At 47.4% G+C, this 26686-nt stretch overlaps 1 protein-coding gene and 1 non-coding gene across 2 annotated transcripts in view; both read left to right on the top strand.

The window, feature by feature from the left end:
* The first annotated feature begins 878 nt into the window (after nucleotides 1-878).
* The window catches only part of ILDR2 (immunoglobulin like domain containing receptor 2), a 43254-nt gene continuing 17446 nt past the window's right edge, over nucleotides 879-26686 (top strand). Inside the window, exons 1-5 of the mRNA XM_039241881.1 lie at nucleotides 879-894; nucleotides 946-1278; nucleotides 2194-2313; nucleotides 23280-23336; nucleotides 26286-26432. Coding sequence (XP_039097812.1) covers nucleotides 879-894; nucleotides 946-1278; nucleotides 2194-2313; nucleotides 23280-23336; nucleotides 26286-26432 — 673 coding nt within the window. The remainder of the gene's footprint in view (nucleotides 895-945; nucleotides 1279-2193; nucleotides 2314-23279; nucleotides 23337-26285; nucleotides 26433-26686) is intronic.
* Nucleotides 22193-22277, top strand: TRNAR-UCG. The gene has a single exon. It is a non-coding gene; the product is annotated as a tRNA-Arg (tRNA).

Raw genomic sequence — 26686 nt, 5'->3', positions numbered from 1 at the left:
AAGTCATACTTCCCAGCTTCATTGTCTTTATATATGAAATATTTGTTGAGCACCTGTGGGTTTCACAAGCCAGGACAGTAAGATAAGACACATACCTTACCTGACGAGTCTGAATGGGGTGACAGGCATGAAAACAAATACTTGCAAAGTAATGGTAAGAAATGTCTAGAAGGGGATCCTGGGATTCTGATGGCACAAAGGGGGAGTGATGAATGGACTGAGGGTCAGAGAAGACTTACAAAAAGCTTTTGACCTGGGCTTTGAAAGGTGGAAAAGGGTTTCCCAAAGAAAGAAGTGAAGAAAACTCATTCTGGAAACTAGGAGCGTCATGTACAAAGACCCAGAGGTGTGAGATAGCATGTCCCACTTGAGGAAACTGTTACTTGCTTGGTTATTCTTGGGAGTTGGTGCTCAAATAAAGGTGCCAGTACAAGGGAGGCTGAGGAGGTAGGAAGCTAGATGATGGAGCATCTTAAATCTTTTCCAGACACTTTGGGTTCTTTCCTGCAGGCCATGGAGGTTGAGTGAAGGGTTTTAAGGAGAGCCATAGCAGTCAGATTTAGAAAGATTACCTGAATTATATAGCAAGGAGAATGGATGGCGTGTGGGCAATGGCAGCTGGGGAGACGAGATGAGATTATTGTACTATTATAAGCAAGAATTAAAAAGGGTGCCAACCAAAGCAATGGTAGTGTGAGGTCAAAGACGAGAGAAGAAATAGTAAAGATGTTAAGAGATCAAATGGACGTGGCTTAGTGATTGATTGGATATTGGGAGTGAGGGCAGGTTTCTGGACAATGCAACCGGATGGATACGATGCCATTAACAGTGATGCAGAAAGTGTGGAGGGACAGGTTAGGGAGGCGAGGTGGAAAGGCATGACTCTGGTGGGAGGTGAGCTCCAGGATATGGATACCACTTGGGCATCTTCCTTGTGTTTTGCAGCCGTGGCTGATGGCCTTCAAGTCACCGTGCCTGACAAGAAGAAGGTGGCCATGCTCTTCCAGCCCACTGTGCTTCGCTGCCACTTCTCCACGTCTTCCCATCAGCCTGCCGTCGTGCAGTGGAAGTTCAAGTCCTACTGCCAGGATCGCATGGGGGAGTCCCTGGGCATGTCCTCTCCCCGGGCCCAGTCCCTCAGCAAAAGAAATCTGGAATGGGACCCCTACTTGGACTGTTTAGACAGCAGGCGGACTGTTCGAGTGGTAGCTTCAAAGCAGGGCTCGACCGTCACCCTGGGAGACTTCTACAGGGGCAGAGAGATCACGATCGTGCATGGTAATGACGCCTCGCCTCTGCTTTGAACCCGGGAGTGGAAGGGAGATTAGTTCCACTCTCCCCGAAACAAGGGGGTGCCAGCCTGTCAGCCTTGCAGTCCGTCCAGATCTTGATTTTATGGGAGATGGAAGTGTCAAGAAGCTTAGCAGATTACTTAATGGGACAGTGAGTGTAGAAAGCGTAAAAGGTGTACTATCTAGAAGAGACGCAGAGATGAGCTCCGGAAATGGGCTTTCCTGCCCCTGCCCTGAGGAGCTTGTTATCAGAACTGGATTGAAAGAGATTCCAGTGAAAGAATGTTGTCAAAACCTTACACCTTGACGTCAGCCTTGATGGCCGTTTCCCAAACTCAGAAAGCAGACCTCCTTAAGGGGCTGCTCCGCTGGGAGACAGGATGAGTCCAGCAGGTCACAGAGCCAGGTAGATGCCACGGCCCAAGCCCCAGGTGGTTCTGCATCACCTCTACCCTTTCTTCTGCTCCCTCAAGCTTTGGACAAGAGAAGGGTCTAAGAGGCTGACGTGACCTGTGAATTTTGAAGAACTCCTACGGAGCCAGCTCGTTTCCAGGAGTCCAGAGTCTTTCAGGAATGTATCTGGCTTTCAGGGCCCTCTGCAGACCTGGTTGGTTGCAAGCCGTCTTCTGTTCCCAAAACTGGACTGGCACTAGATCAGTTTCTGGGGACACCCTAAGTCTCTCACCTTAGGGATGCTGGTGTTTGCTATTGGGTTTTTGTTTTTTTGTTTGCTTGTTTGAAATAAAGCAAACATCTGGTCAGCCACCATCTAAGTGGAGAAGTAGATCACTGCAAACAGTCCAGAGGCCCTCCCCTCCCCACACACTTCACCCCCCCATTGCTCAGTGTTTTCCTTCCAGGGGGCACCTTTAGGACTGGGCACTTCTTTTTGTGATCGCAGATGCAGATCTTCAAATTGGAAAACTCATGTGGGGAGACAGCGGACTCTATTATTGTATTATCACGACCCCTGATGACCTGGAGGGCAAAAACGAGGACTCGGTGGAACTGCTGGTGTTGGGTAAGTGGACACCGGCAGCAGCGTGTGCCTCTTAGACGCTTGCGCTCTTCCGTCCCCTCACTTCTCCCTGCGCGCTCCAACAGGTGCACACACAGGCTTTAACCTTTGGTGCGCACACCGGCTTTACAGTGTGCTCTTTATAAGCGGTAGGTGTTATTGTATCCTGTTTCCTGGAGGCTGTGCTCCCTCCCCCCCTTCCTTTTTTTTAGCATTGTCCTGAGTGTTTCTTCTGCTTTCTGAGGGTTGCTTTTCCCTCCTTTCCACTTGCAAGCCTTTAACCCTGATTTCTTTGCTCTCATGCTTTACTTGCCTTTTTTATATGCTAAGTGTTGGAGAAAATACCAGAGGCTTTTGAAGCAGAGTAGAGACAATCGAGAGATCAGAATTTATTGGTGAGTCAGGGTCTTCCAAGACATCAGGAATCTTCCCCATTTAGTTACGTACAATAGTTAGGACCATCCTGAAGAAGGGGGCTGTCAACTAGAGAGTTTAACAATAAAACGTTCCCGGTGAGAAGAGCCACTGGACAGTCTGTTAGTGTTTAAATTGGAAGGTAAATGGAAACCTAAAAGCGTCTGAGTCATTCTCAAAGCAAATATATCTAATCCTTATTAATATTAATTTGTTCATAAATGAAAACTCACGATTCTTGGCTACTTTTCTTTTTTCGTGGATTGGAGGAATGTCAGTGGGAGATGACCTCCTTGTAGGAAAATTGAAAATTGAGCACATATTTCATGTTTTATAAGTCTTGGTTGAACAAAGAAATTAGAGTAAAATATACAGAAATTAAGAAAAGAAAATACATTAATTGTAGGAGAAAAATTGAAGCAACTTTTAAAAAAGAAATGACATTTTTTGTAGTTTCAAAGAACCTAGGTGGTGATGATTTGGAGGAATGTTTAAGGGTACTTTCTTTTTTCTTTTTTTTAACACTTATTTAGTATTGAGAGACAGAGAGACTGAGCATGAGTAGGGAAGGAGCAGAGATGGGGAGACCGAGAATCCAAAGCAGGCTCCAGGCTCTGAGCTGTCAGCACAGAGCCCGACGCTGGGCTCAAACTCACTAAGAGCCGTGAGATCATGACCTGAGCCGAAGTCTGATGCTTAACTGACTGAGCCACCCGGGGGCGCCTACGGGTACTTTCTTTTGAAGACAAATGAGCTTGAAGGTTAATTTTTACCCTATGTGGAAACTCAGTGCCTAGGGAGAAGGTGGAGTTTGCTATTTAGGACGTTTAGTTTTATTCTAACATGACTGCTTGCCTTTGGCAAATCACCTCTTTTGCGGCCTTACTTTTACGGTTTATAAAATGGGTTAAAGTCATGATTATTTATTAATAATTCACCCTTTAATCAATAACAACTAACCCTTATTAGAAGGGTGACTTAAATCAAATCCATATTCCTTGGGTCTAATATGTAAAGCACGGCTGCTGCAGTTTGTAGAAGAGTGGGATGCAGATACACAAAAGGAAGTAAAGTAAAAAGGCTTAGATTCACACTGGAAAAGAATGCAGGGAAATCAGATTTGTGACTCTGTAAATCAGAGGGGAATAGAAAGATAAATTTCTGCCCAGTCACACAACTCTAATGGCCGAGTCTGAAGGAACAAGTGGCTCGTTGAACCTGCAATTAGCTAATTGTGGACACGGTTATTTGGCTAGTGCAGCCATTTGCAGAGAAGTAATTGCCTGCAGAGGAAAACGAGGCCAGGTAGAAACCACTTTAAATAATTCGTTCCCAGTTCTGCAAATGCGGGGGAACGAACGGAGGGAAAGGCTTGTCCTCTGAGGATGTGCGGCAAGTATAGGAAGGGCATTTCCCTGGATCGAAACGCGCAGTCGCTGGGGGGAAGGGGCTGTCTGTCCGTAGGACAGAAACAGGTGGGTGAGAGACAGGCTCGCATGAGGATGGTCGCCGAGGGTGAGGGCGACGATGAGGAACGGAAGCCAGTTCAGTCCAGAAAGAGCCGTGAAGGAAAACCGAGGAGGCTGCAGGTGAGCTCACCACAGGCGGAAGCAGTTGCTCTGTGGGATAAGCAGACACATGCCGGGTCCTTGGGGAGGAGAAGCACACCCTTCTGCTGTGCTCCACGTTAATGAGAAATGTTCAGAGGATGATATATTTGCCATGTAAACTTCTTAGGGCAACACTGGTCGTGCTATTTATGTAAAGAAGTTATTTGGAAATCTGGGAGAACTTTCTGGCCACACAAACGACTGTATTTACTTTCCAGATGCAAAATTCTGAGTCGTCTTTGTCTCGACACGCTGTATAGAATTTTTCAAAATATTGTCGCAGTTTCTAAAATTCTAACGATTTGGTTGTTATCTCCGGCAGGCCTAATTGTTAAGGATTCCTTTGATGTGAGCCCGGGAGAGCAACCTGATGGCTGAGGTCAATCTCAAGGAGTCATGGAGGCCTCAGGGATAATGTAACTGGGCCCGCAGACTGCTAATTACAACCTCCATGAGCAACTGGTTCAGTCACTGAATTTTACATGAGGAATGGTTGATTGCAGGGGCTGAGAGGGTTTGATCTAATGAAGGAGGCCTTGGGAAAGGGATTACGGGAAGCAGCTCCACATATCAGAAGTGAAATCATACAGAAGAGGGACTGGAAACTGCGTGGCTGTGTAGAACCAGAACCAGGAGTAGAGGCTACATGGGGCAGGAGTCCAGCCCAGTACGAAGAAATAGCTGGTAACCACTGGGGACATCTAAAGATGGAATAAGTATTCTCAGGAATCGTGATTTCTTTGTCCCAAGAGGGTGGAAAATTTCTTATGAGTTGTTATAAAAGAGACATTCATGTAGAGGAAATGGGATCTAGGTAACTTTTGAGCTTTGTTTCAATTTTAAAGTTTTGGATTGAAAAGTAGATGAGGGATGTGACCACCTCGGTAGATGAGAAAATGGCCTCCCAGGACTTCAGTCCTCGTGACAGAGATAGAAGGGGGTACAGGCTGGCTACAAGGATGTACAGGGTGATGCTCATTCACAAGGAAGCCACAGAGTTGAAAGTAGCTTTCCTTGGAGATGGTCCCGAAGTGGGGAGCAGAAAACTCGTTGGAATTTCAGATGACCAATCAGCAAGGAAAGATGAGTTAAAGGGGGTAAATTAGAGGCAAAGTTAGGAATTTATTTTTCTCATCATACAAAGGTGAAGATGGGAAAATTGACAGAGCCAGATTGCCAAGTGGCTTATATGTCAGACTAAGAAGTTTGGACTTCATCCTGAAGACTTTGGGGGATCCGGTAAAGTAATGATAAGAGGAATGAAGTGAGATCTTAGGGTCAAAACAATAACCAGCAGCAGCGTAGACAGTGCAAAAGCAAGGCTAGAACAGATGGATGGGCCCTGGGGCTGCAGCAGCAGTGTGGGTGAAAGCCTAGGAGATTCTGAACCAGAGCAGTGAATTGGGAAGCAACAATACAGAAGCATTTCTGAGATGGAAGTGATGGATCTTGGTGACTAATGTATGAAAGGAGACGAGGGAGAGGGATGAGTCAAAAGGACGCCATGACTTCTAGCTAGCTGGGTAGCCAGCTGTTCTATCAACTAAGAGAGGACGCAGATTGGAAACCAGGTTGGGGAGGCAGGAGAATGACTTTGGTTCTTGACAGGTTGAATAGGAGAGGCCTATGGGAACCAAGGTACGGATGTCTCGGGGACCAGAAACGTAGCTCTGGAGCTCAGTGGAGAAGCAAGGATCAGAGAAGATAGATTTGAGACTACTTAGTGATCATCAGAACCATGAAAGAATGGATGAGTCACCCAGGAAGATTTTATATAAAGTGGAAGGGGCCAAAGACAGAACCTGTCAGTCCTGCATTCTAGTGTTACTTCCTGTGAGTAGTAACACCGGTACTGTGTAGGTACTTGTCTTGGTTTCTCCCACGACACTGGAAGCTTCTCGGTAGCACTGGACCACGCGCTCTTCAGATATAGGGCCAACTCTCATGTGTCTTTCTACCTGTAATGCCTCGCAGAATGTCGGGTGTAAAGAGGCTCATGTGAATGTTTTTGTTTTTTTTTTAACTGATAAACGAGCAGAATCTGCAACTAACACATGATGCTTCTTAAATGTTAGTCAATGCCGAGTATATATCTGTTGCTTTATAAAGGGTCAGTACAATAAATGTGTACCGACTCAAGTGAGTTAACATGGTTTAATCTCACTGGTCATAATTCTTTACCTGGCTGTTGAAATTGTTATTGGCGATCGACCCGTCAGGGATGTGGGTGAGAGCAACAGAGGTTGACTCTGGCTAACTTCAGCCGGAAAACAATTTGTTGGAAGGGTATCATCATTGAAAGGAAGCCTGGACAGTCTCTGAAAAGGATAGCGTGTTAGGGTGACACTTGTTAGTTTCTACAAAAACAGCCCCCAGTCCCACCCCCCTTCTCACCGCAGTGGAAGTCTATTACTTCCTCTCGTCCTGGTCAACTCTGGGCTGGGGGACGCACCTGGGGAGCTCTCTGGACACAAGTCTCAGCCCCTCCCTTGTTTGGCTCGGCTGTACTGGAAACATTTACTCACAGCTGCTTCGGAAAGAGAGCGAGAAAGGTCATGTGAGAGTTTTTAGCTGCCAGGTCTGGCGGTGACATGGGTCACTTCTGCCATTACTTTGTATTTCCCCAGGAAAAAAGTAAAAATGTTGTGATGAGCACAGCATGGTCCTTGTGGTGCCAGAGACGCTCCAGGGTCTATGTAGCAAGAATTAATAGAAAATGTCTTTTTAGGGGCGCCTGGGTGGCTTAGTCGGTTAGGCGTCCGACTTTCGCTTAGGTATGATCTCACGGTTTGTGGGTTCGAGCCCCGCATCGGGCTCTGTGCTGACTGCCAGCTCAGAGCCTGGAGCCAATTTCAGAGTCTGTATCTCCCTCTCTCTCTGACCCTCCCCTGCTCACGCTGTCTCTCTCTCTCTCTCTCTGTCCTAGAAATAAATAAAAATATTAAAAAAAAAAAAAGAAAATGTCTTTTTAGGGCTCCTTAGCCAGGAAAATAAATCAATTCAACTGTTGTTTTTTTCCGGTTTTGCATTTTCCAACTCGAGAATCTGTCTCCGGAGAGAGTCCAGGTGGCCCAATTTGGACCGGTGTCCAGTGCTGAGCTTTGGGAGACCTGGGGCTGTTGGTGGCCAGTCCATCCAGATATGGAGAAGAATTCATTCTTCAGAGTAAACTGAGGCACTGTTATAAAAGAAGAATGGATGTGAGATGCCAAAAAAAGTAATAAATGTCCACTACTATGTCTGATACTAGTACTAATGTACAGTGATAATAATTTGTAGTTCACAGATTTTTTTTCTGTAATGACCATGTTAGGTAGGAGAGCGGGCACTATTTTCCTCATTTTCCAAATGAAGAAATTAACGTTTCGGTTTTATAACAATCATCCCAGTAAAAAAGCAAAAACAAAAATAAAAGGACAATGTTGATGATCAAACCCAAATATTTATTTATTTATTTTTGAGAGAGAGAGAGAGAGAGAGCAAGCGCACACAAAAAGGGGCAGAGAGAGAGAGAGAACTCCAGGCAGGCTCCGAGCTGTCAGCGCAGAGCCCGATGCAGCGCTTGAACTCACAAAGTACGAGATCCTGACCTGAGCAGACCACTTAACCGACTGAGCCACCCAGGCGCCCACCCTCCCTTTAAAGAAATGGTTTTTTTTTAATGGTCAAACCCAAATGTTTTGATTCCTAGCCTCATCTCTGTCCACAGAGCCACATGACCTATGTATATTAAGAAGCTATAGGATGCTCCCCTCCATAAGCCATGTTTTGAAAATTGTGGTTGCTGCTTTGAGGTCATGGGTAATCATTTTCACTTGTCCCGGATTTGCTTTAGTATTTTACTGTATTTCTAAGGGCAGCTGCCTGTAACCAGTGACCTAGGCGCTCACTTCAAAGGCGTAGTTGCCATTGCCTGGCTTGCATCTCTCCCCACGGAGCGTGACCCCACCCTCCTTCCCCCATACATCTGAGCCCTCTACAGATCGCTCTGGAAGCTTCTTTCAGACGTTTCAGAAATATCTGAAGACAAGTGATTCAGAGAAATGAGGAGACAACCACTGATTCAACATTAAACACAAAAACTATACCAAACATTCTTTCATCTCTCTTTGATGGTTCAGAAAGTAAAGTCAAACTGAAGTTGGAGATGCACTTGGTGTTTTGGGTGCTTTGAGAGGACTGTGTCAGGTGCCTTAGAAACGTTTAGATGTTTGGGATCATAGGGCCATACGGGGCGACAGAAGGAGGGAATGTCCGGGAGCCTGCCACCCTGAGCTTAGACGCTGGTCTAAGGTCTGTGGCAAGGACGTCTCTGACAAGGACGGGGTGTCTCTAGCCTGGAAACATGCCACCATTTGGATAGAAGTCAAGTCCCCTAGGCGGCTCCAGCTGGCAGGAAAGGACCTCACCATTCAGGAAGGCTCAAGCAGAGAAGTTATTATTTTAAAATCTAAAAGCAGCTCGCCTTGTTCTTCTTTCCATGCACAATGTGAGGGCCTGACCCCTCCTTTCTGAAGTCTCACGTGGTAGCTTGTGTTTTAAGTGCCTTCAAATAGAAAAATGAGGGAAAGGGTGCCCGTGGAAGGATGGGCGCGTGAATACTCCTCCTTCTGGGCCAAGAACAGAGTAAGAGAACATTACCCGAGGGGGTGTTTAGGTTAAAGCTAAGGAAGGCTCTCCTGATGGTAAATAACAAACAACTTTTAGAAAATATGGTTGGTGGAGGAAATGACAGAAACTCCCTCTCTGATGAGCTTTCAACAATGAACCGGTTCTCTTGTCTAGAACATTAGGATAAACAAGATCGCTTTCAGAGTCCTTTCTCTGATTTTGACTTTACTGGAAAGATCCACAGATTGCAAAATTAATTCTCTCTATAGGGTGATGCCTAAGTTATGGCTGTCTTGTTTTGCTTTAATATTGTTTCTGTTTTAGAGAAAAGGATGTGTGTGTATTGTAAACATTTCAATCAGAAGAGAAATGTACAAAAGAAGAAAATATCTCCTAAAATCTCACTATCCAGAGCTAATGAATCTATCCTTCAGAACGCTTCTGATTGCAAGGAATAGACACTTAGCCTGGCTTAGGGGACTTTTGTGGCTTAGGTAATTGGTAAGTCCAAGTTCAGGTATGTCTATGTTCAGATTATACTATATTTCACTTATTTAAAAATTTTTTTTTAAGTTTATTTATTTTGAGTGAGAGTGAGAGAGCACGCACAAGCAGGGGAGGGGCAGAGAGTAGGAGAGACAGAATCCCAAGCAGGCCGCATCCGAAGCACCATCAGTGCAGAGCCCAATGAGGGGCTCGAACCCACAATCTGTGAGATCATGACGTGAGCCAAGATCAGGAGTCGGACACTTAACTGACTGTACCACCCAGGCGCCCCTTATTTATTTTTTAAACTTTTACATTTTATTTTAGAGAGAGTGCATGTGGGCGGGTGAGAGCGGCAGAGAGAGAGGGAGAGAGAATCTTACGCAAGCCTCATATTTAGTGCAGAGCCCGATGTGGGGCTTGATCCCATGACCCTGGGATCAGCCTGGCTGAAATCAAGAGTTGGTCACTCAACTGAGCGGACCACCCAGCTGCCCCCAGATTATATTTTAAAGAGTCTCTGTCTCCTCGGTGTTAGCTTAATTCTCAGGAAGGCTCTCCGTTTGGGGCAAAGGTGGCCCCAAGCAGGTCCAGAGTTAAACGGTCTTTGCTGCCTTCCATCTCAGGAGGACAGAGTGCCTTTCGTCGAGGTTTCGGCAGAAGTCCTCTTGCTGGGGTGGCCGTGCCCTGGCAGAGGGACGGACCCAGGGGCCATCAGCCCCCGCTGAACTGTAGGCACTGAAGGGAAGAGGGAAGAGTAGCTTCCTAAAGGGGAACTGGGCAGTCGTTTCCAAATGAAGAAGGCAGGCAAAAACAAACACTGTTAATATTTTGTGGAATTCATCCGTTTCTGCTTCTTTACAGGCCAAGTGCATTGCTATTCCAGGAAGCCAAAAATAGGTTTGCTCCCAGCAGGTCCTTGTGAGGAGGTGCTAAGTTAGGATTGATTCTTCCCTGTGATGGTAATGCCACAGAGCTACCTTTGTTTTTCTGTCGTGCTTCTAGCTTTCCGTCTGTCTCCTTCTGTGACTTACCCAGAAGTACAAACATATATTACCTAGGCAAGGGGTGAAGGAACAGACATATATGAGTTTTTATAAAATCAACTATTCACAGCACTGTGCCTGAAATTGTTACTGCAGTCTAAAATAAACCTTTCAGGCTGTTAGTATTAAAAAAAATTTTTTTTTTAGTGTTATTTATTTTTGAGAGAAAAAGAGACGGAGCACAAGTTGGGGGGGGGGTGCACGGCAAAGAGAGAGGGAGAGACCCAGAATCTGAAGCAGGCTCCAGGCTCCAAACTGTCAGCATAGAGCCTGGCGTGGGGGCTTGAACCCATAAACTGTAAAGTCACCACCTGAGCCAAAGCTGAACACTTAACTGACTGAGCCACCCAAGGGCCCCCAGCCTGTTAGTATCAAAAAGCCAATTAGGGGCGCCTGCGCAGCGCAGTCAGTTAAGTGTCCCACTCTTGGTTTTGGCTCAGGTCATGATCTCACAGTTCGTGAGTTCGAGCCCCATACTGTTGGGCTCTGTGCTGACAGAGCTTGCTTGGGATTCTCTGTCTCTCTCGCTCTCTTCCTTTCCGTGGCTCACGCTCCTCTCTCTACCCCTCTCTCACCACCCCCTCAAAATAAATAAATAAACATTTTAAAAAAGAAGCCATTAAGAACACAATCAGAGGGGTGCCTGGGTGGCTCAGTCAGTTAAGCCTCTGACTCTTGGTTTCAGCTCAGGTTATGGTCTCCTGATTTGTGAGTTCAGGCCCCGCATCAGGCTCTGCACTGACAGCATGGAGCTTGCTTGACATTCTCTCTCTCCATCTCTCTCTCTGCCTCTCTCCCGCTCACCCTCTCTGTCTCTCTCTCAAAAATAGATAAACTTCAAAAAAAAAAAAAAAACACAATCAATCAGAAATCAGGGAATTCTTGGGAGGGGACATCTCAACTTGGCGTTGACTCTAGGGATTTTGGACAGGTGTGTGTTTCTAAGGCTGAGCAGAGATGCTTTAGCACTCACCCCGGTGTCCGTGCTGCCTCAGTCTGAATCCCATTGTATCCCCCCCACCCCTGTGACGTTAGCTCTGGCTGTTAAGAAAGGCTACTTGTTGCCAAGGTCCCTCCTCCTCCTTCTCTTCCTCTTTGCTGCTAACCAAGGAGATTTGCTGATTAAAAGGGCTTCAGCTCCAAGGGTTCCCATGGCAACAGCCTCCTTGGAGGTCTTTGTTGCTCGCTAAAACTTTGATCTCTTAGAGTGGCTGCTGCTGCTTCTCTCCAAGATTTACAAACAGAAGAAGAGGGAAAAAGAATCGGGGGAGAAGAAAGAAAAAGTTTACTCCTTGCAGAAAGGAGAGAAGGAATTAATTAAGAGCCACACTCTAGCCATAAATCTGGGGGTCACTCCTTTGGAACACCTTTGGATTTGGGCTGTGCCCATGGTTTCATTTGCGGACTCAACTGTACCTCAGGTACCTTGGCCACACGTGAAAGACCTCAAGTGGACTTGGTTCTACTAGGAGGGCAGAGCCATCTTTTGTGTCTTCAGTGGACACTTGTGCCCTCAGGTATCCAGAGGGGCCAAGATAACTGTGCCAGCCCCTGTGAGAGGACAGAGACCTAATGAGAAGTGAGCTCTTTAGGCTTCAGCCCCATCGCCGTCTGTCCCCAGCCCTCGCTCCCAGCCCTGGCTCTGCCCTGAGCTGACCTAGATGCCTCTGTTGGAAGAACTGAAAGGTAGCCAGGCACCAACTGGCGTAGGGTTCTGGCTAATGACCGTCCGTAACAACCATTCTACCATAGGAGCGGCGGACTGGGGTTGGCGTTGCTGCTAAGAGTTGGGATCACGCCTTTTACTCTTTGCAGGAACCCCCCACGGCCTTTGGACCTCTCTAGCGCACAACCGCACCCTTGCTCTACGATAGGCACCGTGCAGTCGAGTCAGTTTTGCTTCAAGTATGATTTACATCGAAATTATGGTTTACATCGAACTACTCTTTTTTGCCTACTATGTCCCTAGCACCGTAAGGATACGAAATAAATAAATGACGCCAGGTTGTCCCTATAAAAATTACTGTCTTTTGATGAAGAAACATATTATATTTCTGAAGCAATTAGAGAATACGAGAAAAGATAAGACTGATATTAAATATCTCGGCTGTTGGTTCTCAAGAGGAGGGCCACTGTGCCCCCCCAGGAGACATTTGGCAATGTCTAGAAACACTTTGCTTGTCACAGCTTGCAGGGTGCTATGGCATCTAGTGGGTAGAATCCGAGGAGGCTGCTGCATGCACAGGACAGCCCTCCCCACACAGTTATCTGGCCCCAAGTGGCAATAATGCCCATGTTGCAAAACCCTGATCTTGATCAAAGGTCCATCTGGATACTTGGCAAGGTCTATGTGAAGAGCAAGGGCTTTGGGGTCAGATATCCCTGGACTCAGTGCAGCGATACAACCTTGAGCCTGGGTTTCCTTATCTGTAAAAATAGGGAAGGGGCAATAAAAGTTACAGGGTAGATCTACTGTGAGGATTAAATGGCACATAATAAGAACTCCCACCGGTTCCCATCCCCCCATCTCATTGCCAGTGTGTTACCCTTCATCTGAAGGTGCCCTCTCTAGGGAATTCTGCGCTCTGGGGCTCCTGCTGGAGAGCTGATCTCCCTTTAGCCCGCTCCATAGGCAGAGCCTTTAATGGGCCATCTGTGAATCGGCGGTCCTATTACTAATAGATGCACGTTTTCTCCATGACATGTGTGCAGCGCCTTGCCAGTGGTGACCCAGGAAGCGGGAAGCTTCCTGCTCGTGGGTTTCAGGACATTCTGACCCAGCATGCTATGTGTTGGTTGCTATGTTTTGGTTGCTGTTGGACGTCCGGATTCCTCAGCGGATGGCCCTTAGTTAACTACAGGGTGCTCAGTGCCTAAATGCAAGGAGTACATCACACAGGCCATTTGATGAAGTCTGGAGGGGTTTGGGGGAAACACCTGACTTGCATGAGGATCTGGATGGCTCTGGAAAGACTTCAGATTGGACGACTTCATAATTTACCGCCCACATCAGGATACTTGACAGTGAAAAGGGGAAACTTTTAATAATTACTGTCAAGACCACTTGATAAGGCATAACTCTACTGTCCGCACTGGTATGACGCGCACCCCGTGAATACGACCACCTCGAAGGCTCTCCTTTCGGTTGAAGAGAACAGAAGACGCAGGGTAGCTCAGTCCCTCACCAGCTGAACCCTCGCCGCTAGTTAACTTGCGGCTCCTCGGGATGCGCACGTCGCCGCTGGTGGACGGGAACCAGAGGGGCCCAGCCCGGCGCCGGTGGTTCGCCTTCGTGCCCGGTCACCGAGGATGTTTTGCACTAAGCCGTCCGCAGGGGGAAGGGTGTCGGTCTAGCTCTTCGGGACCCGGGTCGTTAAGGGAACAAACGAGGTCTTGAAGGCGCTCCCTGCCTTCCGCGCTCCCCAGCCCCCACCCCTCTCCCCCAGCCCCGCCCCCGCTCCCCCGCACCCCCCGCAGCCGCTCTCCCGCCTCACTATTTTTGCTTCACTTGTTGCTCATCACTGTGGGAGGAAACTCGGCCTTCAATTAGCGCGCATTCCCGCAGCCCGCGGTTGCCCTGGTTACCGGGCGCGGGCTGGCGCGGCGGGGTCAGCCCGCTGCTCCATTGTCGCCTGGGGCCCGGGCCCGGGCGCGGGTGCGAGGGCGTCACCGGGGGCGCGGGCGCGGGGGCGTCACCGGGGGCGCGGGGGTGTCAGCGGGGGCGGCGCGGGAGTGAGGGCGGTGAGGGCGTCACCGGGGGCCCAGGCGCGGGGGGCGCGGGCGCGGGGGCGTCACCGGGGGCGCGGGGGTGTCACCGGGGGCCCGGGCGCGGGGGCGTCACCGGGGGGCCCGGGCGCGGGGGCGGCGCCGGGGAACCGGCTCAGCCCTGCAGGGAAAGAACTGCGGCCCCCGAAAGCCGGTCCGGAGACAGTCGCGCCTTCTTCTCCGGGGCCACCTGCTGCCCTTTGAGCGCGAAGGTTCGCGCTCACACGCCGGCGGTGGCCGGGCCCGGCGGGGGAGCCCCGAGGTGGGCGCCCCTCACCCCCAGAGGGAGGGGCAGGGTCCCCCACCGTCCCAGACCCACGCGCGGCGCGCCTCCGAGCCTGCGTCAGACCAGCAGGGCTCAGGGGCTTCAGGAAAGTAGCCATTTTTGGCGTCTTGAGTTTGAGTTCCCTCTGATAGTCTGTTGGATGGAGCGCGTGAGCTCAGAAAATCACACCGGGTCCCAAGAAAGTCCCTTTCCTTCTTCCGTTAAATCCCACCTTCCCCCGTGTCGGTTCGGATCAAATCTAGCCTCTTCTGTATTTCATCCCAGGCCAAGTTGTGCATGTTATAGGACGCGTAATACTTGGCATCTCCTCTCCCTCTGGGGGCTGGGAGCTGGTTCACTACAGCGCTTTGCAAAGGCAGAATACTTTGCAGTCATTTCATTATTGTTTATTAGTTTGTAGCAGAATGGTGAATGCCGCCTAATTAGCTCATACTGTGTTATGAGGTGTTCAGTAATCACTTTCCGGTCACAAGTTTAAAAGATGCTGAAAAATTTAGCCATCTCTACCATTTTTTACATCCAGAAATATACCTTAATTATATAAGTAGAGCAATAATGCCACAGGCATAAATTTCAGGGTTGCTGCCTGCACATTCCCTGCAAATACTAGGAGACTACAGAGTTGTTGCTATATATATTTCTAAATTAAGGATAAGCAAAGCTTGAGAGGGGATGAGGTATTCGGAAAAAATACTGCAATGGAGACGGGTAGGAGCAGTTTTTTCTCCCGGTTCGACTATTAGCTGTGTGACTTTGAGTAAGATTCTTAAACTCTCTGAGCCTCAGATTCCTGAAAACATGGAGTGGGTGATGGATTAGATGACCCTTGAGACTCTTTCTAGCTATAAAACCTATTTCTAGAATCTATGTGAATAGAAGAAGTCACTGCCTTAGGCCAAGCTTATGATCACTGCCAAAAAGCCTGAAGCATTTATTAACAGTTAATTGCAGATGGTCCAATACTAGTCATTTTGTGGAGAGAATTCACTGTCACAATTGTTCGCTATGACTTATAGTGACCTAAAATGTAAAAGCTATAAAAAGGAAAAAATATATGCATGAAACGCTTAAATACAGTTTATAAATACATATAAAAGAAAGGAAAGCTATACCCACGTTTCCAATGGATAATCATAAATTATATTTATTGAATGCATGGTTGCTATGGGAATAGAGAATAAAAACAGGGATGTGTGTGCACTTGGGAAATTTCCAGTCTATTTGGGATTCCAGATAGCCATAGAAACAACTTTACACTTAAGAGGGCCAGAGAAAGCCATCTGCTCTCCTAAAAGACTTAGGAGAGAAACGTTTTGGACGGTTAGGAGCTGAGAGACCAGGGGGTGGGTACAGTACACCCCGAAAATGGATCTAGGGCATGTTAGGGAAGCTCAGAAGTGGGATGAAGCCCAGATGTGCGTTAAACAGAAGGGAGAAGAAGGGAATCACGGCAACGGGGGAAGAAAAGTATTCCGGATTGTCCCGAGCAGAAAGTTCATTAGCGTGGGATCCTGGCAAGCCTGAGGAGGACCCCGAGGCACGAAGTTCAAAGATGAACGAAGCCGACCGTGCTGTGCGTCCTGGTGACATCCTGAGTGCGAAGGAAGTTTTGCTTTTCCTTCTTTCTGTAGGTTCTAGTGCATGAAATAATGTGTCAGTTGTCCGCAAGTAATTGAATAGCAGAGCTGGGATTTGAAAACAAATTTCTCCTAAACCCAGAATTCTAGTACCTTCCATTGCACTTTGAAGGTTTGGACTAATAATCGGAGCTTAGATTTCAGTTTTATTTATTTTAATATTTTTATTTATTTTTAGGAGAGAGAGAGCGTGAGCAGGGGAGGGTCAGAGAGAGAGGGAGATACAGACTCTGAAACAGGCTCCAGGCTCTGAGCTGGCAGTCAGCACAGAGCCCGACGCGGGGCTCGAACCCACGAACCGTGAGATCATGACCTAAGCGAAAGTCGGACGCTTAACCGACTAAGCCACCCAGGCGCCCCGGCATAAATTCTTAAACAGGGGACCTGCTGCATAGGTCCTTAGTTTTGTTGAACAAATGTGCTTAGAGTTTGGTCATGCTGAGTTGAAGAAGGACGGAAGGCCTCCAGGTGGAAGTGAACAGGAGTTAATTGAAGACATAGACTAGTCGTCAGAACTGTGAGCAATCCATGCATGCACTATAAATATGTGAGTCCCTTCCAAAGACCATAGTTGTACTCGTTAGAGTAGAGAGAAAAGCAATAAAAACAAAACAAAACAAGAAAACAAGCAAAAAAAAGAAGATAGCAGAGAGGACTTGCAGTGAGTGCATGCAGGTTAGGTGGTAGGAAGTGGCAAAGAAGAGACAGAGACAGTTGTTTCGGCTAACATTTGCATGTGTGTTGCGTCTCTCTGTAAGGACTGCCTTTCACACAACATCGCCTGGTAGATGTCATCGTGTGGGGTGGCGTTGTGCTTCCGTCCCCCTAGAGAGCAAGATGGCATTTGGGGACGTTGGAGGGCTAGAGGATGCTCCTGGCCTCAAGCCCTGAGCCCAGGGGAGCCGAACATACTCCAGGACACAGAGTGGCGCTTAATGAGTGAATGAATGAACGCTTCCTTCATGTTCTTATTAAAAGCCTGTTTCCTCTGGGACAGAATGCACTCGCACGGGCAGGGAACCCGAAGTGCAGCCGGCAGCTCGGCGCACCGTTCAGTGGGGATTTGCTCCTGGAAGCCCGGCGAGGCCCTGCTGGGTGCGGAAGGCCGCCACACACCACGCAGGCTCTGCCCCCAGGGGCTTCCAAGCTGCGGGTGGAGGCGCCTGTAAAGGAGTCCGTGCTGCTGAGTGCTCACCAAGGTGTGCTCGGTGCTCCCGGGGAGCATGGAGGCGCCCGTCGGTGCAGCGCTCTTCCGGGGCTCTGTGGGGACGGATTTCAGAGCCTCGCAGGCCGTGTGCGGTGAGGGTTCGAACAAAGCAGGGGCTTGAGGAGTGTATTAGCTGCTTCTGTTAGTAAAGCAGGCAGGTAATCCTGCCTTGAGGACCCTGGTTACTAGGAAGAGAGCATCTGAACCTCGGGAAGTGTCACCAGGACACGTTTTGTCGTGAAACGTGCGAAGATAGGGCCGTGACTAGAAGAGAAGTGGGAAAGCAGGCAAAGACTCTGTCCCTGGGGAAAGGCCTCATGCTGGGTGCAACCTGATGTCAAAAACGTAAAACAAGAAAGAAAAAGACTGGTGAGAATTGGATTTGGCAGGAGGCAAGCCCATTGGCCTTCGTACGCCTTGTGAAACAGAAGCAGGTGACTAACACCGAGTTCTTACGGCGACACCGTGTGATAAGCTGCCCAGGCTGGACAATGAGCCTCCCCGGCCTAGGGTCCACATCTCCCCCGGTCACAGTACATGTTTCCCTGTTGACCGAATGATGAGTGAATGAGCTGGAGACCTTCCAGAGGTGAGCTGGTCCTCATGAATATGTACGACAGACAGTTGGGGGGACCCTCGGTGTGTCAGAACACAGCCGCGCCGGGAATTCCATGGTTACGGAGGTCGTTCCGTTCACAACGCACGTTTCTGCCCTTACCAGTCGCTGAAAGGACATGACTGGTTTTGGCTACACACTTAGTGATGGTTTTGTACGAAGCCGACACTGGCGTGCATGTACCAACTGTTCGTATGCCTACTTTGTTTGGTCTATTCATGTGGAAATTTCTTAAAAGTAATGGATTCTGCAAGGTTTGGGGAAAACTGTTTGAGTGCTTACATAAAAACTGTATTTTCTTCTGATGGTGTGAGCTGTGGTTTGAAAAGCATAAATGTGGCCTTCTATTTGCAGGGTCCGCTTTCTATCCTCTCCTCAGACATTAAAGTGACTTCTAATTGCCCCACTTAAACGGAATCCTGGAAGAATTGCAATGATTCACAAGTGTTGTTAAAGTGCTACTGAAATCTGGAAAGTATTTACTGCAATTGTTTGGACTTTCTAAGATCAGACCTTCATCGGATGTGATAGAATAGGAAGAAAAGATACAACATTCCTTACTGGCAACTGCATTTCTTAGAAACGGTTAGGCAACAAACTGGAAGCAGATGATTTTCAGAAATATGTTATTCCAGCATAAATCTACTTGTAAAAAATGCCTTTAGTCCCAGTAAAATATAATTGTGGTGTAAAAGCCAGACAGCTTTGCACGGTCTCTGCTGTTGACATGGTATATTGTCCGCTACCCCAAAACCCCCGTTGTGTTCTGAATTCTGAAGACATTACATTTCACTGATTCTAGGGCAAGATTCTGTCCCCCACGCCATCCTGGGGCTGGCACAACCAGGTGCATTATGGGAAAGCATCATCTTCTTCTGAAGCATCAGCTATTGGCTGTTCCCTAAGGGAGAATGAGAAGCTTGATGTACGTCTTCCAGTTGGAATGCCAAGTTTTGTGAATCTCCTGTCTGTATTTCTGACACCACCTTATCCTTAATTTTTTTTATTACAAATGTAAAAAAAGAAATCTAGAAATGAAACTCTCTCCATTGTTTCTCCATGATGGCCATTCCAGGTCCCCAGAAATTAGAAAGGCACACAGTTTGCTGTGCAGTGCTGGTTCTTACAGATTTTCATTTGAACCTAGGTTCCTAGAGTTCATATTTGCTGACATTCTTGGTGTAGAAGCAATGTCGGAACACCAGCCTATGGGGAAATCTGGCTTTTGTATTTTACCTGCTCATAAATATTTTGGCTTATATATACCCATCAGTGGTTGCAAGTGTGTGATCTGTGCGCTCCATACAGCCCCAAAACATACTTTGTATGGTTTGTCTGGTGTTTTTTTTTTTTAAAAATCTACGAATCGGTCGCCAGCACTGAAAATGAAGATATTTTGCACAAAAACCAGGGGTCTGGCTAATCTTGAAAAATAGGAAGACCTGCAGCCATGAAGACACATCCCTGTGGGTCTGCAGTTGGCTAGACTTGAGCAGTAAGTGTCTACACATAATCTGCTGTTCCCTACACCGTGTGTTACAAATTTCGCTACAACGTGTTACGTTAGCTATACCGTGTGTTACATTATTCGTTACACCGTGTGTTACATTCGGCTAGCTGCATTCACTTGCATTACCTGCTGTCCCTGTCAACATACAGAGCTGAGTTTGCAACTCTAATCACGAAGTCTCAGATTTGAGAACCGAAAATACTATAGGTTGGGTGACCATATAATTAATTGTCCACGATAAGACTCAGAGAGAGTAAAAGGTAGGCTATTAGTATTTACACCAGGCACAAACCGGGCTATATGGTCTCCCTATTTATAGGTCACTTTATTCAGTCACCTCATTTGACTAATGAGAAAACTGAGACCTAGAAAGAGGAAGTAATTTGCCTATAGTCACCAAGTAAACTAATGGCAAAGGTGCCCTAAGTACCCTGATTGCCAGTTCACTGCTTTCTCCAATATAATGTGTTCTATAATAGGGATGAGCACCATATTTTCCTTGAATGTATAGATTTTTTATAGTTAATAATTATCACCTGGCTAATTTCCTGTGAGTGTACAGATCAGTAGTTTATATCATCAACAACATTTCTATTATAAGTGTAGTTAATTATGGGCTATAGCATATCTAGAGATGTTTAAAACATTGGCAGGCTTGAGAGCTTGAGACTAGACACAAGAAAAGCTTCTCATTTTACTAGATACAATAAGAGGTACATTCAGAAGTGATAATTTTCTGGATTTTTTAAATCCAGATTTTATTTATTTCTGAGAGAGAGAGAGAGAGAGAGACAGAGTGAGTAGGGGAGGGTCGGAGAGAGAGGGAGACACAGAATCTGAAACAGGCCCCAGGCTCTGAGCTGTCAGCACAGAGCCCGACACTGGGCTCGAACCCACTAACCGTGAGATCATGACCTGATCCGAAGTCGGACGCTTAACCGACTGAGCCACCCAGGTGCCCCTAAAAAATTTTCTTTTAATGTTTATTTATTTTTGAGAGACAGAGACAGTGTGAGTGGGGGAGGGGCAGAGAGCCAAAGAGAGACACAGAATCAGAAACAGGCTCCAGGCTCTGAGCTGTCAGCACAGAGCTCGATGCGAGGCTTGAACTCGGGAACAGGGAGATCATGACCTGAGTTGAAGTCGGACACTTAACTGACTGAGCCACCCAGGCGCCCCTGGATTTTCTTTTTTTAAACCACCATTCAGTAAGTATCCCATAACTAGCTTTCGAAAAACATCATATATTGACTTTTTGATCATTGGCTATTGGCTGGTAATTAATATTAATTATGTCTCTCAGAGATGGCCAACATCCCAAATTCCCCGGTCCTGGACCAGCTGTTTCCTTGTTGGGTGTCCAAGAGATATTTGTACACACAACACTCCAGATGAGACCAATTCATGCTCCGAATCACTTGCTCAGAATTTGGCCCCAGATTTCTGTCTGGTATCCCATCCTAGATCACGCGTGAGTCTTCGGGGCATCTCTTTGACTTTCATGAAGGCTTAGGCCACAGGCTAGCCTGAGAAACCTCCTTCAGGATACATCTTTTCCAGCGTCCCACTTGGCTCTCGTGTGTTCTTCTAAGAGACCTTGCAAGCAGCAGACCATCCTTACCGTGTCAGCTGCACAAGATAGACAGACAGACAGAAAGAAGCCTTTCCTGCCAAGATAGCCCAAGTCACTCATTCTATCCTTCCTTCCCCTTGGACTATGTTGTGGTCCCAATTAATTTTTCAGATGAGGAACCGTGACCCATGCGGGAGACATGACCAGAGCACATTTTGCCCCGTTGACCTTGTGTAGTTAGGGACAGCCAGGGTAAAGTAAGTATCCTGAGGGGGGGGGGGGTCTCCCTTTTTTTTTTTTTTTTTTGAAGTTTGTCAGACCTTCTTTTCTGTAGAGTGGTTTGACAGAGGCAGGGACCAGTGACCAACCATGCCAAGCCAACCCTTTAGATTTGAAATATAAACTACACATGGGTAACTTTTTCTCCAATGCACCTCAACAAGCTTGTTTTCTAAAGGAGCCCAGTCCATATGCATGAAACAGACCCCTAAGTGTGTTTTCAACAGTGACATGCGGCTACCGAGCCTTTGAAGTGTTTAGTATTTTGGCTACATTGGTATGAGTAAAATATAGTATTAAATTAATTTCTTTTTCTTTCTCCTTGATATGATTACTAGAAAAGCTAAAATCACCTGTCGCTCACATTATATTTCTATCAGATAGAGCCGTTCTAGAGGCATATGTTATTCACGGAACTGAAGTAAGATTCCATTGCGTGCTTAGGAGCTACCGTAGTGACTTTTTGCTAGCAGAGGTCGGAAAGGAGAGCAGTTTGCTAGTTGTTTCATAATGCAAGTCTTGTTTATTAGCAAGGCTTCAGTGTGGTAGAAACATCTGGTACAGGTGCAAAAGGGCCTTTACGTTTACCTTGATATGAGAACTTGATGAAAGCATTCAGTGCTTCTTCCTATAAATCAGGCTAGTTTTTTTTTTTTAAGGTTTACTTATTTTGAGAGAGAGAGAGAGCATGAGTGGGTGAAGGGCAAAGAGAGGGAAGGGCAGAAAGAGGGAGGGGCAGAGAATCCCAAGCAGCCTCCGCACTGTCCCTGCAGAGTACCATGTGGGGCTCGAACTCATGGACCGTGAGATCATCACCTGAGCTTAAACCAAGAATCAGGGGCGCCTGGGTGGCTCAGTTGGTTGAGCGTCCGACTTCGGCTCGGGTCATGACCTTATGGTTCGTGGGTTCGAGCCCCACGTTGGGCTCTGTGCTGACAGCTAGCTCAGAGCCTGGAGCCTGTTTCAGATTCTGTGTCTCCCTCTCTCTCTGACCCTCCCCTGCTCACGCTGTCTCTCTCTCTCTCTCTCTCTCTCAGAAATAAATATAACGTTAAAAAAATTAAAAAAAAACAAACAAACAAGGATCAGAGGCTTAACTGACTGAGCCACCCAGGCGCCCTAAGTCAGACTAGTTTTTAAAAGGACTAACCTCCCCCACATCTTCCCCAGTCCCGGTTCCTGTGCAGCTCTTTGCCTCCCGGAGCCCCGAGGGGGCGCCTGTTCTGACACCAGCCGGCTCATCAGCTCATATGCCGCATCATGCAGGAGACACTTGGGTTCATACGCTGCCAGCTGTGGGTCCCATATGGAAAAGCCATACCATATACATATGTATAGAGTATTTCTGAAACCAGAAGGAGTGTAGAAGAGCGTGTAACTCATCTCGCTTTATCTTTTGCTTGCCTTTGAAAATTTTAATCATTGAAACATCTTTAGGCTATAAATAGAAGCATGTAGTGAGACAATTCTGACTTAAAACCAAATATGTACTTTTGTTTTTATATGGACATAGGACTGTGTATGGATGTATGAAAATGTAGGTTGAACGTTTGGACACAGTTGGGTTTGACTTTCCAATAAAATGTGCGGAGAAGAATGTAGAACTGAATGGAGATGGTGTGTCAGTCTGCTCAGGCAGGGCTTTTCATATTCGAAGCAGAGATTTCCTCCTTCTATAAATAGTTGGAGAGAAAGTTCTGTCTCTGCTTCCATCTGGTTTAGGTACAGAGTTCACGTAGATGGCTGCCAAAGATTGATGGAGACAGTCACTCTCTTGACGGCGCCCCTCCCCGGTGACTTGCCTCTCCCGCCCCAAGGAGCCTGGGCCCATGGCCCCGGGCACGGATGTCACCACCCAGAGCCTGCCGTCACCCTGTATTTTCCCTTGGAGTAACCTCTTTCCTTCTTCTTTTCCTCCGCCTCCTCCAGGCAGGACAGGGCTGCTTGCTGACCTCTTGCCCAGTTTTGCCGAGGACATTATGCCAGGTACTCAGTCATTTAACTCTTTGTTGGCTTCATTTGCTGCCACCCCATCTGTCTTGCTTCTGCATTAGTCACTAATTGCTCCTTTCGTTTATTTGCACATTTGTCTGCATTATTGCTGTGTTCTTTTCCAGGATGAACGAAGCCCAACAGAAGAGCCTTTAGATTGTTTTTCTTCTTCTGTCACTAGGCCCTAAAAGGATAATGATAATTAAAAATAAGCTGCCATGGGGACCCTGTCCTTCAGCGTCAGGTGTGCCGCTGTGGCAAGCCCCATAACCAGTCAGTATCTCAGCTGTGCCCAGTCAGCTCTAGGCATCCGTGATGAAGTTAGGATTTACCTGCATTTCCTTAGTCCCTAAGTCATATGTTACCCACTCAATAGTGTACGACCGTGTCGCTCTGAATTGCCTTTTTATAACTTTATCGAAACATTTTTCAATCCTCATGAAGGCAGTACACCCCTCCTCCCTTGAAAAGCACACATTTACAGACCGACCTTGCTTTGTAGTCAATTTCAGGGGCTTCTGGGATCCCAGAAGTCTGTGGGCTCCATGGACCACATGTCAAGGAAACCCCAGATGCACACCTCTGTCGTGTTACTTAGCTGAAGTTGAACGCACCAGCCTAGACAAGCCAGCATCAGTTCAGCACAGCACTGTCGTTCCAAGTGGAAGGAGGTTCAGAGAGAAACAGGACTGAACTGTGGGAAAGGACATATCCGAACTCAGGGCACAGGAAAGACTTAGGATTCATTCTTGCTTTGGAGGGCTTCTGCCAAAGGGTTAAGAGCTGCATAATAACTGGGAGCAAGAGACAGATACAGACGATTCCTGGCCATTGGTTTTGACTTTACTCAGGTTTAAAAATGTCCAAAGTCTTCACAGTTGAATTTCACTAACTATTCTTCCATGAATTCTCCTGTTTTGCCATTAGCTGCCCAACCCAAATATAGACCTGCTTGGTGTTGATGTTGATCCCTCGGACACAAATAAATATCTCTTTGTGATCCCCCTTATCCAGAGTGCTGTCAGTGTGTATCCATTTGTTCATTACACACAAACACACACGTACAATGTTACAAAGCATTGGTTCAAACTAGATGTTGTTTCCCCCATCCTAAGACAAGAGTTACTGTATTTTTCATATCTGGTCCTGGTCCCTTGAACGTCCCTCCCTTTTGATTCCAAGAATCCTTTCATGGATAACATTCTTTTGTTTCTCCAAGATAACCCGCTAGTCTTTTACCCTTGACTCCTTGACCCAAGACTGCTGTAACCACCGTGTGCCACAACGGTCATCCAATCCTCAGGTCATCCAGTCCTACAGAATGTTACTGGGCTATTGCTCAGGTCCAGGACAGAGCCCTCAGCTGTCTGTTGTCCTTAGCAGGAATGTTCTCCAGACCATTCTCACCAGGCGCAGGGCCTTCTCATTTCCTCACTGAAGAGATGGTGACCTGGCTACATTGAATGTATTTCAGGTGGATGAGAGGAGGGACATTCAGGAAATAAAGGTTTTTGGTTTTTTCTCTGAGGAAATTATGTTCTAGACAAAGGTCAAATAATTTTATCATTATCACAAAACCTTTTATATAACTCAAATGTCATATTCTCAAGCTCCAACTGAATGCCCATTTAATTGAAGGAATATTTAATAACCACAGTGCAAGAAAAACAATATATACTTAAAGTTCACTGTAAAGGGATTTTGGGTAGAGGGCTTTCAATCAAAATGAATTACGTTAATTTTTTGACTTTTAAAGGAACCTGTGGCTCACTCTAGTCTGTGCAAGGCTATAGGAAGTTGAGTCCTATAGCCAAATCCCAAAAGCACAACTCAAAGCCACTCGAGGGTCACGGTCCTTTTTATCTAAGCCAAATGGAATTTGTGTCCTTTCTCTTTGTCTTTTGGATGAGCAAATGAACTAAAATTTGTGGCCATCCTCTGGTAGAGGTGTGAAACTAGCAGGAGTTAGCAAACACAGCAGCAGAGTCACCACCGCCCTGAGCCATCTCGCCACAGCGATGCTGGCTGTCGAGCACGGTCAGCCAGAGCGTGATTCAAACCAAGCCATTCTTGGGGCATGGGGGCATCAGATTCTCTGCCTGAGTCTTTGTCTCTAGATTTCCCTAGCCATGGTTTGTTCCATAGGTATAAGAAAAAGATTTCGATCTCAGCCTTGATGCTTCCTGTAGGAAGCGTGTTACAGGACTGGTCTGCAGGGAAAGTAGATGAACACACAAGAGACCTGGACCACTTAAATATGTTCTAGTTTAGACCATGTAGACACAGAGGACTTTTTCTCAGGACTAATATATATTTTTAAAAATATTTTAATGTTTATTTATTTTTGAGGGGGGGAAGGGCAGACAGAGAAGGAGACACAGAATCGGAAGCAGGCTCCAAGCTCTGAGCTGTCAGCACAGAGCCTGACGCGGGGCTCGAACCCACGGACTGTGATCATGACCTGAGCTGAAGTTGGATGCTTAACCCACTAAGCCACCCAGTCGCCCCAGGACTTATATTTTTGTCGATAAGAACAACTTTGCCACAAAAGGAACATATTCACAGAACCCCCCGCTTCGTAGCTCAGCCAGCGTGCCTCCTCCTCTCCCCAGCCGGGAGTCTGTCTGTTCCCATCCCATACTTGTTCTGACACTACAGTTGCTACGGTGAACCTTTTTCCCAGGAGGGGGCCCTGAAGCCCCCCTGCCCCCGTCACTTGTGCTGGTCATGGTGAGCTCCGCACGTCCTAGGTCACCCTCCTTCCTCGTCCCCGTCCCACCCCCCCAGCCCTGTAAAGTCTGCGCTTCTCCCTCAGAGTTACCCCTGAGTTTGGAGAATCCTGCCCCGTCAGGAGATCCCACCCCCCCCACAGGAGCCAGGCAGGGAGTTTGCCCGCCCCGGCGGTGCGCCCCCCAACGGTGGTTTCTCTGTGCGTCCTTGCAGAGTGGGTGTTCGTTGGCCTGGTGCTCCTGGGAGTCTTCCTCTTCTTCGTCCTGGTTGGCGTGTGCTGGTGCCAGTGCTGCCCTCACAGCTGCTGCTGCTACATCCGCTGCCCGTGCTGCCCAGATTCCTGCTGCTGCCCTCAGGCCTGTGAGTAAAGCGACTGACCGGTGGGGAGATGGAGAGAGGGCGCAAGAAATGTCGCCTCTCCATCAGACAGCTGTGTACCCTCAGTCCCATCTCCACCTCCCTTCCTTCCACCTTAAAAGCTGGTCGTTCAAGGCCCACGCCTCTGATCCTGAGATGACCGAGTGTTTGCCTTCTCCCCTGCGTGCACCCCTCCATACTTCTTATCCTCACCAATCACCCCTGCCCGTGCCATTCTCATTGGCACTAGTGAAGAA

The sequence above is a fragment of the Hyaena hyaena genome, unplaced genomic scaffold (genome assembly GCF_003009895.1).
Source record: "Hyaena hyaena isolate Hyena2069 unplaced genomic scaffold, ASM300989v1 scaffold_201, whole genome shotgun sequence".
NCBI classification, from domain to species: Eukaryota; Metazoa; Chordata; class Mammalia; order Carnivora; family Hyaenidae; genus Hyaena; species Hyaena hyaena.
This window is presented reverse-complemented; position numbering and strand designations above follow the sequence as displayed.